Raw genomic sequence first — 14,150 nt, 5'->3', positions numbered from 1 at the left:
CGGCCATTGTCTCCAAGTGAGGGGAGTGAGGACCCCCCAAGCCTGGACACCCCAACGGTGCCCCAACCCCTGCCCGGTGCAGAACCCCAACACCCGGGGTCACCTCCAGAGCCAGAAACGTGCCCTTGTGGGGCAGAGTGTGGGGACACGGTGCCTGGATCAGTGCCACAATAACCATAAGCATCACCAGCACTGCCGCTACCAGCATTTTTGGCGCAGTAGTAGGTGGCCGTGTCCTCGGCCCTGAGGCTGTTCATCTGCAGCGTGACCGTGCTCTGGGAGTTGTCCCTGGAGATGGTGAAGTGCCCCTTGACCGACGGCGCGTAGGCTGTGCTACTACCATCGCTGTAAATACCCGCAACGAACTCCAGCCCCTTCCCGGGCGCCTGTCGCATCCATCCCATGCCGTTGTTGCTGAAGGTGAATCCGGAGGCCTTGCAGCGGAGGGTGAGGGACCCCCCGGGTGTCTGGAGGCCCCCTCCGGACTCCACCAGCTCCACGGCCGCCCGCAGCCCTGGGGAGGGAGAAAGGAAGGAGAGAATTGAGTCACCCCCAAGGTCCCACCATCGCTCGCTCCCCCATCTCCGCGCCCGGGGAGGGGGGGGTCAATGGCGGGGAGTTGGGGTCCTACCTGGGAGGGCGGCCAGGAGGAGGAGGAGGAGGGTGGAGGGGCTGAGCAGGGATGGGTCCTTTGGGGGGGCACATGGGGGTCTTGAAGGGGGGTCGCTGCTGGCTCACGTTCAGCCCCTGTCGCCCAACACCCCCAGGTCCTTTTCCAGCCACTCTTCCCCCAGCCTGGAGCGTCCATGGGCTTGGGGTGAGCCAAGGGCAGGACCCGGCCCTGGCCCTTGTTGAACCTCCCACCGTTGGCTGGACCCATGGATGCGGCCTGTCCAGAGCCCTCTGTGGAGCCTTCCCACCTCCAGCAGATCCACATCCCACCGACTTGGGTGGGACTCACCGAGGGAGCCCTCGGTCCCCTCCTCCAGCTCGTGGATAAAGATCTCAGAGACGGAGATGGGGGAGCGAGCGATGGCGGGACCTTGGGGGTGACTCAATTCTCTCCTTCCTTTCTCCTTCCCCAGGGCTGCGGGCGGCCGTGGAGCTGGTGGAGTCCGGAGGGGGCCTCCAGACACCCGGGGGGTCCCTCACCCTCCGCTGCAAGGCCTCCGGATTCACCTTCAGCAGCAAAGCCATGCTCTGGGTGCGACAGGTGCCCGGGAAGGGGCTCGAATACGTCGTGAGTATTTGGAGCGATGGTACCACAGTCTACGATCCGTCGGTCAAGGGGCGCTTCACCATCTCCAGGGACAACTCCCAGAGCACGCTCACGCTGCAGATGAACAGCCTCAGGGCCGAGGACACGGCCACCTACTACTGCGCCAAACGTGACGCTGGTGGTGGTGCTGCTGCTTATGTTGGTGGTGGCCCTGACTCCGTCACTCCTGACTCATATTCCCACATCCCACCATCTTCCCCAAAATCCTTGCTCCCAGCCCAGACCCTGCCCCAAGCCCGGGCTCTTGCAGCCACCGGCGTCCTTCACCCTGAACCCCCACCCTCGTCCTGAGCCCCAACATCCTGGCGGTGTTCCCCCTCTTCCCAGCATCTCCCCACATTCTGCCCCAAGCCTGGACCCTTTACATGCGCCTGGACCTTTCCCTCGTGCCCAAATCCCTGGGTCCTGTGCCCAAATTCCCACCCTGACCCTCCCCTGCCAGGGCTCCGGCGTCACCTCCAGCAGCTTCCAAATGGAGTGGGGGCAACAGACACCCGGGATCTTCCCAAAATCCTCACTCCAAGTCTCAGCACCCCTGTCCTGAGCCCCAACGTCCCTGCCCCGCATCCCAAAATCCCAGCATCTTCCCCAAAACCTTTGATACCAGCGCTGGTCCCTGGATTGGGGTTCAGGAGAGGGGTCTGGGGTGGGCTCGGGGCCAATGGTGAAGACTCAGGGAAAGGACCCAAGTTGGGAGAATGGTCCACGTTTGGTGGAAGGGGCCAGGTTGGTGTTGGGTGGGGGGAAGGTGCTGAGATGTGGGGACCCAGCGCAGGGATGTGGGGACACGGGGCCGGGGTCGGTGCCTCCAGCAGCACCAGCCCAACCATCTTTGGCGCAGTAGTAGGTGGCCGTGTCGTCGTCCCTGAGGCTGTTCATCTGCAGCGTGACCGTGCTCTGGGAGTTGTCCCTGGAGATGGTGAAGCGCCCCTTGACCGACGGCGCGTAGTCTGTGTAACTACCACTGCTGGTAATACTCGCGACGAATTCCAGCCCCTTCCCGGGCGCCTGTCGGATCCATCCCATGCCGTTGTAGCTGAAGGTGAATCCGGAGGCCTTGCAGCGGAGGGTGAGGGACCCCCCGGGTGTCTGGAGGCCCCCTCCGGACTCCACCAGCTCCACGGCCGCCCGCAGCCCTGAGGAAGGGGCAGAAGGGGAGGACCCCAGCTCCCCCTGGTTCTTGCTCCAGACTGCGACCAGCCTCAGGGGAGCAAATGTGGGCTCCTGGGGGGTCTGGGACACAGGAAGGGTCTGGGCTCTGTGTTGGGTTCCAGGTCCCAGAGGAAAGGGCTTTTGGGGGCAAAACCGGTTGAGATTTGCCAGAAACGCTCGAGGGTTTGGGGCCAAAAGAGTTGAGGGATGGGGCAAAGAGTCAGGATTTGGGACAAAATTGGTTGACTTTGGGCCAGGCAATTGAGAGTTGGGGGAAGGAGTAAAGATTTGGGGATGAAGGCGAATCTGGAGCTGGGGAAGGACACGGCTCTGGGCATGAATTTGGGCAGCCAGCAGGATTTTGGGCTGGTTTCAGGGGAGTTGAGGCTCAGGGCGAGTGTGTTTGGCACCAGGCAGGGGTTTGGGGTCCCTGGGATGGAGCGGGCAGGGGGCAGGGATGGGGTCTGGGATCACGGGGCAGGGATTTTGGGGAGATGCTGGGAGCCAGCCAGGGGACGTGTGGGCTGAGGTGAGGGGTCTGGGCTTGATGAAAAGCTCCAGGCTCAGGGGAAGGGTTTTGGGAAGATGCTGAGATGTGGGGACACAGCCCAGGGATGTTGGGGAACGGGAGCGGAGATGGGGGAGCGAGCGATGGCGGGACCTTGGGGGTGACTCAATTCTCTCCTTCCTTTCTCCCTCCCCAGGGCTGCGGGCGGCCGTGGAGCTGGTGGAGTCCGGAGGGGGCCTCCAGACACCCGGGGGGTCCCTCACCCTCCGCTGCAAGGCCTCCGGATTCGATTTCAGCAACACCGGCATGGGATGGATGCGACAGGCGCCCGGGAAGGGGCTCGAGGCCGTTGCGGGGATTAACTTCAATGGTGGTTACACCTGGTACGTACCGTCGGTCAAGGGGCGCTTCACCATCTCCAGGGACAACTCCCAGAGCACGCTCACGCTGCAGATGAACAGCCTCAAGGCCGAGGACACGGCCACCTACTACTGCGCCAAAGCTACTGGTGGTGGTAGTCCTGGTGCTGGTGGTGGCCCCGACCCTGGCTCCGTGTCCCCACATCCCTGCGCTGGGTCCCATGGATGATACGGGAGGTCCTGTCTGCCCCGTGGGGCTGGAGCTGGTCGCGGGGATGGTGGAACCAAAGGAAGGTGCCAGGGTCCAGGGCTGGGGGTGAGAGACGGGGCTGGGAGCGGGGATCCGGGGTGGGGGCAAAGGGTTGGGGTTCAGGACAGGGTCCAGCGTTGGGGCAAAGGGGTCAGGAAGGTGTAAGTCGGGGCACAGGAAGGGTCTGGGCTCTGTGTCGGGGTCCGGGACTCACAGCAAAGGGGGTTTGGGAAGAAAAGCATTTCCGACTGGCTGCAAAGAGTGGAGATTTGGGCCAAAGCTGGTCAAGGGGGAGGGTGAACAGTCAAGATTTGGGCTGAAATGGGTTGAGGATTGTGGCAAGTGTTGAGATTTGGTACAAAAATGGTTGAATTTGGGGCAAGTGGTTGACACTTGGGGCAAAAAGTCAAGCCTGGGGAAAAACTGGCCAAGTCGTGGCAGAAACAGTTGAGATTTGGTACGAATGGTTGGGATTTAGGGCAAAATGAGCCAAGGTTGGGGGCAAAGGGTCGAAGCTCAGGGCAAGGAGCTGGGTTGGGCGAAGGGTTTGATGAAGATGTGGGGACCCAGCGCAGGGATGTGGGGACACGGGGCCGGGGTCGGGGCCACCACCACAACCACTATCAGCACTTTTGGCGCAGTAGTAGGTGGCCGTGTCCTCGGCCCTGAGGCTGTTCATCTGCAGCGTGACCGTGCTCTGGGAGTTGTCCCTGGAGATGGTGAAGCGCCCCTTGACCGACGGCGCGTAGGCTGTGCTACTACCACTGCTGGTGATATCCGCGATGTATTCAAGCCCCTTCCCGGGCGCCTGTCGCACCCAGAACATTGTGAAGCTGCTGAAGGTGAATCCGGAGGCCTTGCAGCGGAGGGTGAGGGACCCCCCGGGTGTCTGGAGGCCCCCTCCGGACTCCACCAGCTCCACGGCCGCCCGCAGCCCTGGGGAGGGAGAAAGGAAGGAGACAAGCCAAAGCATCCTCACTCCAAGTCTCAGCACCCCTGTCCTGGGCCCCGACGTCCCTGCCCCGCATCCCAGAATCCCAGCATCTTCCCCCAAATCCCACTACCTTCCCCAATCCTTGGCCTGAGCATCCCCTGCGCCGTGATATCGCAGCATCTTCCCCAATCCCTGCATTTTCCCCAACATCCCAGCATCTTCCCCCAAATCCTTGCCCCCACCCCGGACCCCCACTCCCAGCCCCGTCTCTCGCCCCCAGCCCGGACCCTGCACGATGATCAGACCTTTTGCCCCCAACCCTGGACCCTGGCACCCTCCTTTGGTTCCACCATCCCCCCGACCAGCTCCAGCCCCACGGGGCAGACAGGACCGCCCCATAAGGTCCCATCAGGGCCCATCCCAGCTCAGCCCCTTCCACCCTCCTCCTCCTCCTCCTCCTCCTCCTCCTGGCCGCCCTCCCAGGTAGGACCCCAACTCCCCGCCATTGAAACCCCCCTCCCCGGGCGCGGAGATGGGGGAGCGAGCGATGGCGGGACCTCGGGGGTGACTCAATTCTCTCCTTCCTTTCTCCCTCCCCAGGGCTGCGGGCGGCCGTGGAGCTGGTGGAGTCCGGAGGGGGCCTCCAGACACCCGGGGGGTCCCTCACCCTCCGCTGCAAGGCCTCCGGATTCGATTTCAGCAGCAAAGCCATGCTCTGGGTGCGACAGGCGCCCGGGAAGGGGCTGGAGTTCGTTGAGAGTATTTACGATGATGGCAGTACCACAAAATACGCGCCGTCGGTCAAGGGGCGCTTCACCATCTCCAGGGACAACTCCCAGAGCACGGTCACGCTGCAGATGAACAGCCTCAGGGCCGAGGACACGGCCACCTACTACTGCGCCAAAGAAGCTGGTGGTGGTTGTGGTTATGCTGGTGGTTGCCCCGACCCCAGCACCGTGTCCCTCTCATCCCTGTTTTGGGTCCTCACATCCCACCATCTCCCCAAAACCCCAGACCCCAGCCAGGTCTCTCTGGCCCCAGCCCCAACATCCCTGCGCTGTGTCCCCCAATCCCACCTTCTCCGCACACTCCCCTGCACCCACGCTGGACCTTCGCTCCAGCCCCGCACCCGTTCCTCTCGCCTTGTCCCTCTGGCGGCTGAAATCTCTCTCTGGGACCCAAATCCCTTCCCCGGGCCCCCTCCCAAACCCTGCAGAGACCCCCGGGCCCTGCAGAGACCCAGCCCCCGTTCTCCTCCCCACACACCCTGCCCCACTGCCCCCACCCCGGACCCCTGCCCTGAGCCCAGCCCAGCACCGGGCCCCAACATCAACCCTTTCTGTCCCCATAGCCAAAATTCTCCCAAAAATCGCTGAACTGAACCCAAATCCCTGCCCCAAGTGCTGACCCCTTCCTGTGCCCAACTCCCTGCCCCATCCCTGCGCCCCCTGCCCGGCTCTGCCCCAGACGTGTTGGGATGTGGGGACACGGGGCGGGGGTCGGTGCCACCAGCATCACCATAACCACCATAAGCAGTTTTGGCACACCAGCTCCGTTGCCCTTCCCTGGACCCGCTCCAGCCCCTCCAGGTCTTTCCTCTTGGCAGGAGATAGACCTCCTCCAAAACTGGACCCAGCACTTGAGGTGGGGACTCACCAGTGCCCAGTACAGGGGGACGATTGAGGTTTGGGGTAAAAACAGTCAAGGTTTGGGAACTAAAACGGTTGAGGTTTCCATCAAAATTCTGACTTTGGAAAAAATGGTTGAATTTGGAGGGAAGAGTGGAGACTTGGGGCAAAAACAGTCAAGGCTGGGGGCAAAGGGTTGAGGCTTGAGGCAAGGACCTCGGTTGGGTGAAGGGTTTGAGGAAGATGTGGGGACCCAGCGCAGGGATGTGGGGACACGGGGCCAGGGTCGGGGCCACCATCAGCACCACCACCAGCAGCGTCACGTTTGGCGCAGTAGTAGGTGGCCGTGTCCTCGGCCCTGAGGCTGTTCATCTGCAGCGTGACCGTGCTCTGGGAGTTGTCCCTGGAGAGGGTGAAGCGCCCCTTGACCGACGGCGCGTAATTTGTGGTACTACCATCATTGTTAATACTCGCAACGAACTCCAGCCCCTTCCTGGGCGCCTGTCGCACCCACTGCATGTCGTAGCTGCTGAACGTAAAGCCGGAGCCTGGGCAGGACACAGCTCCGGGCAGGAATTTGGGCAGCCAGCAGGATTTTGGGCTGGTTTCAGGGGAGTTGAGGCTCAGGGCGAGTGTGTTTGGCACCAGGCAGGGGTTTGGGGTCCCTGGGATGGAGCGGGCAGGGGACAGGGATGGGGTCTGGGATCACGGGGCAGGGATTTTGGGGAGATGCTGGGAGCCAGCGAGGGGACGTGTGGGCTGAGGTGAGGGGTCTGGGCTTGATGAAAAGCTCCAGGCTCAGGGGAAGGGTTTTGGGAAGATGCTGAGATGTGGGGACACAGCCCAGGGATGTTGGGGAACAGGAGCGGAGATGGGGGAGCGAGCGATGGCGGGACCTTGGGGGTGACTCAATTCTCTCCTTCCTTTCTCCCTCCCCAGGGCTACGGGCGGCCGTGGAGCTGGTGGAGTCCGGAGGGGGCCTCCAGACACCCGGGGGGTCCCTCACCCTCCGCTGCAAGGCCTCCGGATTCACCTTCAGCAGCTACGCCATGGTTTGGGCCCGACAGGCTCCCGGGAAGGGGCTGGAATACGTCGCGGGTATTAGCTACGATGGTAGTTACACAAACTACGCGCCGTCGGTCAAGGGGCGCTTCACCATCTCCAGGGACAACTCCCAGAGCACGGTCACGCTGCAGATGAACAGCCTCAGGGCCGAGGACACGGCCACCTACTACTGCGCCAAAGCTGATGGTAGCGGCAGTGCTGGTGATGCTTATGGTGGTTGTGGCCCCAACCCCGGCACCATGTCCCCACACTCTGCTCCACAAGGGCACGTTTCTGGCTCTGGAGGTGACCCCGGGTGTTGGGGTTCTGCACCGGGCAGGGGTTGGGGCACCGTGGGGCGTCCAGGCTTTGGGGTTCCTCACTGGGTGGGAGAAGAATGGTCTTGGGGACAATGGCCGAGGCTCAGGACAAGGACCTGGGTTGGGTGCAGGGCTCTGGGCTGGGGGGAAGGGTCCAGGCCGGGGGCTGGGGTTTTCGGGAAGATGCTGGGAATTGGGGACCCAGTGCAGGGATGTTGGGGACACGGTGCTGGGGTCGGTGCCGCCACCATCACCGTAATCTTTGGCGCAGTGTCACTGAATCACAGAATCCTCATGGTTGGAAGGGACCTTTGAGATCACCGAGTCCAACCACAAAAAAAAAGAAAAAAGAAAAAGAAACCCACACAAACAAACCACAAAGAGACACAACCCAACAGTCTCGGGCACTAGAGCATGCCCTGAAGTGCCACCTCTACACGGTCCTTAAATCCCTCCAGGGATGGCGACTCCACCACCTCCCCGGGCAGGCTGTTCCAGGGCCTGACCACCCTCTCAGGAAAGGAATTCTTCCTCATATCTGATCCAAACCTCCCCTGCCCCAACTTCAGACCATTTCCTCTGCTCCTGTCCTTATTCCCTTGGGAGAAGAGGCCAACACCCACCTCTCTACACCTTCCTTTCAGGGAGTTGTAGAGGGCAATGAGGTCCCCCCTCAGCCTCCTCTTCTCCAAACTAACCATGCCCAGTTCCCTCAGCCTCTCCTCGTGTGACTTGTTCTCCAGACCCCTCACCAGCTTGGTGGCTCTCCTCTGGACACGCTCCAGCAGCTCAATGTCCTTCCTGGAGTGAGGGGCCCAGAACCGAACGGGTAGTTGGCCGTGTCGTATCCTGTGGTACCACCACTTTCAATATCCGCAATGAACTCCAGCCCCTTCCCAGGCGCCTGTCGCACCCATCCCATTTGGAAGCTGCTGAAGGTGAATCCGGAGCCCTTGCAGCGGAGGGTGAGGGACCCCCCGGGTGTCTGGAGGCCCCCTCCGGACTCCACCAGCTCCACGGCCGCCCGCAGCCCTGGGGAGGGAGAAAGGAAGGAGAGAATTGAGTCACCCCCGAGGTCCCGCCATCGCTCGCTCCTCCATCTCCGCGCCCGGGGAGGGGGTGTCAATGGCGGGGAGTTGGGGTCCTACCTGGGAGGGCGGCCAGGAGGAGGAGGAGGAGGAGGAGAAGGAAGGTGGAAGGGGCTGAGCTGGGATGGGCCCTGATGGGACCTTATGGGGCGGTCCTGTCTGCCCCGTGGGGCTGGAGCTGCTCAGGGGGATGCCAGGGGGAGGGTGCCAGGGTCCAGGGTTGGGGGCAAAAGGTCTGATCATCGTGCAGGGTCCGGGCTGGGGGCGAGAGACGGGGCTGGGAGTGGGGGTCCGGGGTGGGGGCAAGGATTTGGGGGAAGATGCTGGGATGTTGGGGAAAATGCAGGGATTGGGGAAGATGCTGCGATATCACGGCGCAGGGGATGCTCAGGCCAAGGACTGGGGAAGGTAGTGGGATTTGGGGGAAGATGCTGGGATTCTGGGATGCGGGGCAGGGACGTCGGGGCCCAGGACAGGGGTGCTGAGACTTGGAGTGAGGATGCTTTGGCTTGTCTCCTTCCTTTCTCCCTCCCCAGGGCTGCGGGCGGCCGTGGAGCTGGTGGAGTCCGGAGGGGGCCTCCAGACACCCGGGGGGTCCCTCACCCTCCGCTGCAAGGCCTCTGGATTCACCTTCAGCAGCAACGCCATGGGATGGATGCGACAGGCGCCTGGGAAGGGGCTTGAATACGTCGCGGGTATTAGCAGCGGTGGTAGTAGCACAGACTACGCGCCGTCGGTCAAGGGGCGCTTCACCATCTCCAGGGACAACTCCCAGAGCACGCTCACGCTGCAGATGAACAGCCTCAGGGCCGAGGACACGGCCACCTACTACTGCGCCAAACGTGACGCTGGTGGTGGTGCTGCTGCTTATGTTGGTGGTGGCCCTGACTCCGTCACTCCTGACTCATGTTCCCACATCCCACCATCTTCCCCAAAATCCTTGCTCCCAGCCCAGACCCTGCCCCAAGCCTGGGCTCTTGCAGCCACCGGCGTCCTTCACCCTGAACCCCCACCCTCGTCCTGAGCCCCAACATCCTGGCGGTGTTCCCCCTCTTCCCAGCATCTCCCCACATTCTGCCCCAAGCCTGGACCCTTTACACGCGCCTGGACCTTTCCCTCGTGCCCAGATCCCTGGGTCCTGTGCCCAAATTCCCGCCCTGACCCTCCCCTGCCGGGGCTCCGGTGTCACCTCCAGCAGCTTCCAAATGGAGTGGGGGCAACAGACACCCGGGATCTTCCCAAAATCCTCACTCCAAGTCTCAGCACCCCTGTCCTGAGCCCCAACGTCCCTGCCCCGCATCCCAAAATCCCAGCATCTTCCCCAAAACCTTCTTCCCCAGCCTTGAATCTGGCTCCGGGTTCAGGAGAGGGGTCTGGGGTGGGCTCGGGGCCAATGGTGAAGACTCAGGGAAAGGACCCAAGTTGGGAGAATGGTCCACGTTTGGTGGAAGGGGCCAGGTTGGTGTTGGGTGGGGGGAAGGTGCTGAGATGTGGGGACCCAGCGCAGGGATGTGGGGACACGGGGCCGGGGTCGGTGCCTCCAGCAGCACCAGCCCAACCATCTTTGGCGCAGTAGTAGGTGGCCGTGTCGTCGTCCCTGAGGCTGTTCATCTGCAGCGTGACCGTGCTCTGGGAGTTGTCCCTGGAGATGGTGAAGCGCCCCTTGACCGACGGCGCGTAGTCTGTGTAACTACCACTGCTGGTAATACTCGCGACGAATTCCAGCCCCTTCCCAGGCGCCTGTCGGATCCATCCCATGCCGTTGTAGCTGAAGGTGAATCCGGAGGCCTTGCAGTGGAGGGTGAGGGACCCCCCGGGTGTCTGGAGGCCCCCTCCGGACTCCACCAGCTCCACGGCCGCCCGCAGCCCTGAGGAAGGGGCAGAAGGGGAGGACCCCAGCTCCCCCTGGTTCTTGCTCCAGACTGCGACCAGCCTCAGGGGAGCAAATGTGGGCTCCTGGGGGGTCTGGGACACAGGAAGGGTCTGGGCTCTGTGTTGGGTTCCAGGTCCCAGAGGAAAGGGCTTTTGGGGGCAAAACCGGTTGAGATTTGCCAGAAACGCTCGAGGGTTTGGGGCCAAAAGAGTTGAGGGATGGGGCAAAGAGTCAGGATTTGGGACAAAATTGGTTGACTTTGGGCCAGGCAATTGAGAGTTGGGGGAAGGAGTAAAGATTTGGGGATGAAGGCGAATCTGGAGCTGGGGAAGGACACGGCTCTGGGCATGAATTTGGGCAGCCAGCAGGATTTTGGGCTGGTTTCAGGGGAGTTGAGGCTCAGGGCGAGTGTGTTTGGCACCAGGCAGGGGTTTGGGGTCCCTGGGATGGAGCGGGCAGGGGGCAGGGATGGGGTCTGGGATCACGGGGCAGGGATTTTGGGGAGATGCTGGGAGACAGCCAGGGGACGTGTGGGCTGAGGTGAGGGGTCTGGGCTTGATGAAAAGCTCCAGGCTCAGGGGAAGGGTTTTGGGAAGATGCTGAGATGTGGGGACACAGCCCAGGGATGTTGGGGAGCGGGAGCGGAGATGGGGGAGCGAGCGATGGCGGGACCTTGGGGGTGACTCAATTCTCTCCTTCCTTTCTCCCTCCCCAGGGCTGCGGGCGGCCGTGGAGCTGGTGGAGTCCGGAGGGGGCCTCCAGACACCCGGGGGGTCCCTCACCCTCCGCTGCAAGGCCTCCGGCTTCGATTTCAGCAACACCGGCATGGGATGGATGCGACAGGCGCCCGGGAAGGGGCTCGAGGCCGTTGCGGGGATTAACTTCAATGGTGGTTACACCTGGTACGTACCGTCGGTCAAGGGGCGCTTCACCATCTCCAGGGACAACTCCCAGAGCACGCTCACGCTGCAGATGAACAGCCTCAAGGCCGAGGACACGGCCACCTACTACTGCGCCAAAGCTACTGGTGGTGGTAGTCCTGGTGCTGATGGTGGCCCCGACCCTGGCTCCGTGTCCCCACATCCCTGAGCTGGGTCCCATGGATGATACAGGAGGTCCTGTCTGCCCCGTGGGGCTGGAGCTGGTCGGGGGGATGGTGGAACCAAAGGAGGGTGCCAGGGTCCAGGGCTGGGGGTGAGAGACGGGGCTGGGAGCGGGGATCCGGGGTGGGGGCAAAGGGTCGGGGTTCAGGACAGGGTCCAGCGTTGGGGCAAAGGGGTCAGGAAGGTGTAAGTCGGGGCACAGGAAGGGTCTGGGCTCTGTGTCGGGGTCCGGGACTCACAGCAAAGGGGGTTTGGGAAGAAAAGCATTTCAGACTGGCTGCAAAGAGTGGAGATTTGGGCCAAAGCTGGTCAAGGGTGGGGGCAAACAGTCAAGATTTGGGCCAAAATGTCTTGTGGATTGGATAAATGGTCAAGATTTGGTGGTTATGGTTATGGTGGTGCTGTTGGTGGCACCAAAGCGTCACCGTGTCCCCACATCCCTGCTCTGGGTCCCCACATCTCTGACCTTCCCCCCACTCCACACCCAGCCTGGCCCCTTCCACTAAACATGGGCCCTGATCCCAACCCGGGTCCTTGTCCTGAGTCTTCACCATTGGCCCCGAGCCCACCCCAGACCCCTGAGCCAGAAGTCAAGGCTGGGAACAAAGGTTTTGGGGAAGATGCTGGGATTTTGGGATGCGGGGCAGGGACGTTGGGGCCCAGGACAGGGGTGCTGAGACTTGGAGTGAGGATTTTGGGAAGATCCCGGGTGTCTGTTGCCCCCACTCCATATAGAAGCTGCTGGAGGTGACACCGGAGCCCGGGCAGGGGCGGGTCAGGGGGGGAATTTGGGCACAAGATCCAGGGTTTTGGGCACCGGGCAGGGGTCTGCGCTCCTGGCAAAGGGTCCCGGGTTGGGGAAATGGTCCAGGCTGTGGCCAAGGGTTCAGGGAAGGGGCCCAGGGTGGGTCCTGGGGGTCTGGGCACAGGAAGGGTCCAGAGTCGTTGGTGGGAGAGAGTCTTAGAGCAAAGGCTGAATCCAGAGGGTCCATGTTTGGGAGAAGGAGCCGTGATGGGTACAGGAGTTTTTGGGAGGTGCTGGGAACTGGGGAACCATCGCAGGGATGTGGGGACACGGTGATGGGGTCGGTGCCCTCACCACCATAACCATCAGCAGCTTTGGCGCAGTAGTAGGTGGCCGTGTCCTCGGCCCTGAGGCTGTTCATCTGCAGCGTGACCGTGCTCTGGGAGTTGTCCTTGGAGATGGTGAAGCGCCCCTTGACCGACGGCGCGTAGTAGATGTAACTACCACTGCTGCTAATAGTCACGACCCACTCCAGCCCCTTCCCAGGCGCCTGTCGCATCCATCCCATGGGGAAGCTGCTGAAGGTGAAGCCGGAGCCCTTGCAGCGGAGGGTGAGGGACCCCCCGGGTGTCTGGAGGCCCCCTCCGGACTCCACCAGCTCCACGGCCGCCCGCAGCCCTGGGGAGGGAGAAAGGAAGGAGAGAATTGAGTCACCCCCAAGGTCCCGCCATCGCTCGCTCCCCCATCTCCGCGCCCGGGGAGGGGGGTGTCAATGGCGGGGAATTGGGGTCCTACCTGGGAGGGCGGTCAGTAGGAGGAGGAGAAGAGTGGAGGGGTCTGAGCTGGGATGGGTCCTGATGGGACCTTATGGGGCGGTCCTGTCTGCCCCGTGGGGCTGGAGCTGGTCGGGGGGATGGTGGAACCAAAGGAGGGTGCCAGGGTCCAGGGCTGGGGGTGAGAGACGGGGCTGGGAGCGGGGATCCGGGGTGGGGGCAAAGGGTTGCGGTTCAGGACAGGGTCCAGCGTTGGGGCAAAGGGGTCAGGAAGGTGTAAGTCGGGGCACAGGAAGGGTCTGGGCTCTGTGTCGGGGTCCGGGACTCACAGCAAAGGGGGTTTGGGAACAAAAACATTTCAGACTGGCTGCAAAGAGTGGAGATTTGGGCCAAAGCTGGTCAAGGGTGGGGCAAACAGTAAACATTTGGGCCAAAAGGGGTTGAGGATTGGGGCAAGTGGTTGAGATTTGGTACAAAAATGGTTGAATTTGGGGCAAGTGGTTGACACTTGGGGCAAAAAGTCAAGCCTGGGGAAAAACTGGTCAAGTCATGGCAGAAACAGTTGAGATTTGGTACGAATGGTTGGGATTTAGGGCAAAATGAGCCAAGGTTGGGGGCAAAGGGTCGAAGCTCAGGGCAAGGACCTGGGTTGGGCGAAGGGTTTGAGGAAGATGTGGGGACCCAGCGCAGGGATGTGGGGACACGGGGCCGGGGTCGGGGCCACCACCACAACCACTATCAGCACTTTTGGCGCAGTAGTAGGTGGCTGTGTCCTCGGCCCTGAGGCTGTTCATCTGCAGCGTGACCGTGCTCTGGGAGTTGTCCCTGGAGATGGTGAAGCGCCCCTTGACCGACGGCGCGTAGGCTGTGCTACTACCACTGCTGGTGATATCCGCGATGTATTCAAGCCCCTTCCCGGGCGCCTGTCGCACCCAGAACATTGTGAAGCTGCTGAAGGTGAATCCGGAGGCCTTGCAGCGGAGGGTGAGGGACCCCCCGGGTGTCTGGAGGCCCCCTCCGGACTCCACCAGCTCCACGGCCGCCCGCAGCCCTGGGGAGGGAGAAAGGAAGGAGACAAGCCAAAGCATCCTCAC

At 62.4% G+C, this 14,150-nt stretch overlaps 1 protein-coding gene and 2 gene segments (V, D, J or C); 1 reads left to right on the top strand and 2 right to left on the bottom strand.

Annotated features, from left to right (window-relative positions):
• Nucleotides 1-99: 99 nt before the first annotated feature.
• On the bottom strand, nucleotides 100-2,305 carry LOC141476524 (immunoglobulin heavy variable 3-23-like). The segment is given in 4 exon segments: nucleotides 100-103; nucleotides 148-514; nucleotides 632-689; nucleotides 2,216-2,305. Coding segments are annotated over 4 exon segments (519 nt in total).
• A 1,362-nt stretch (nucleotides 2,306-3,667) lies between these two features.
• LOC141476523 (uncharacterized) lies at nucleotides 3,668-13,997 on the bottom strand. Its single transcript, XM_074165211.1, has 6 exons — nucleotides 13,912-13,997; nucleotides 13,079-13,137; nucleotides 10,122-10,430; nucleotides 8,623-8,676; nucleotides 4,179-4,484; nucleotides 3,668-3,828 (listed from the first exon to the last, which is right to left on the bottom strand). Exons 1-6 carry the CDS (start codon nucleotides 13,995-13,997, stop codon nucleotides 3,668-3,670), a joined length of 975 nt encoding a protein of 324 aa, XP_074021312.1.
• On the top strand, nucleotides 4,778-5,889 carry LOC141476517 (immunoglobulin heavy variable 3-23-like). The segment is given in 4 exon segments: nucleotides 4,778-4,812; nucleotides 4,907-4,965; nucleotides 5,083-5,394; nucleotides 5,834-5,889. Coding segments are annotated over 4 exon segments (462 nt in total).
• Nucleotides 13,998-14,150: the final 153 nt, after the last annotated feature.

This window comes from Numenius arquata, chromosome 38 (assembly GCF_964106895.1).
Source record: "Numenius arquata chromosome 38, bNumArq3.hap1.1, whole genome shotgun sequence".
NCBI lineage: Eukaryota > Metazoa > Chordata > Aves > Charadriiformes > Scolopacidae > Numenius > Numenius arquata.
Note: the sequence above shows the minus strand (reverse complement) of the source record. Positions and strands in the feature narration are given on the sequence as shown.

Coding starts and splice junctions, on each gene's coding strand:
- LOC141476523 (XM_074165211.1), bottom strand. CDS start 13,997: ATGTTCTGGGTGCGACAGGCGCCCGGGAAGGGGCTTGAATACATCGCG. Junction 10,431..13,078: donor CCTACTGACCGCCCTCCCAG/GTAGGACCCCAA, acceptor CCCCTTCCTCAG/GGCTGCGGGCGGCCGTGGAG. Junction 3,829..4,178: donor CACCTACTACTGCGCCAAAA/GTGCTGATAGTG, acceptor CCCCTTGACCAG/CTTTGGCCCAAATCTCCACT.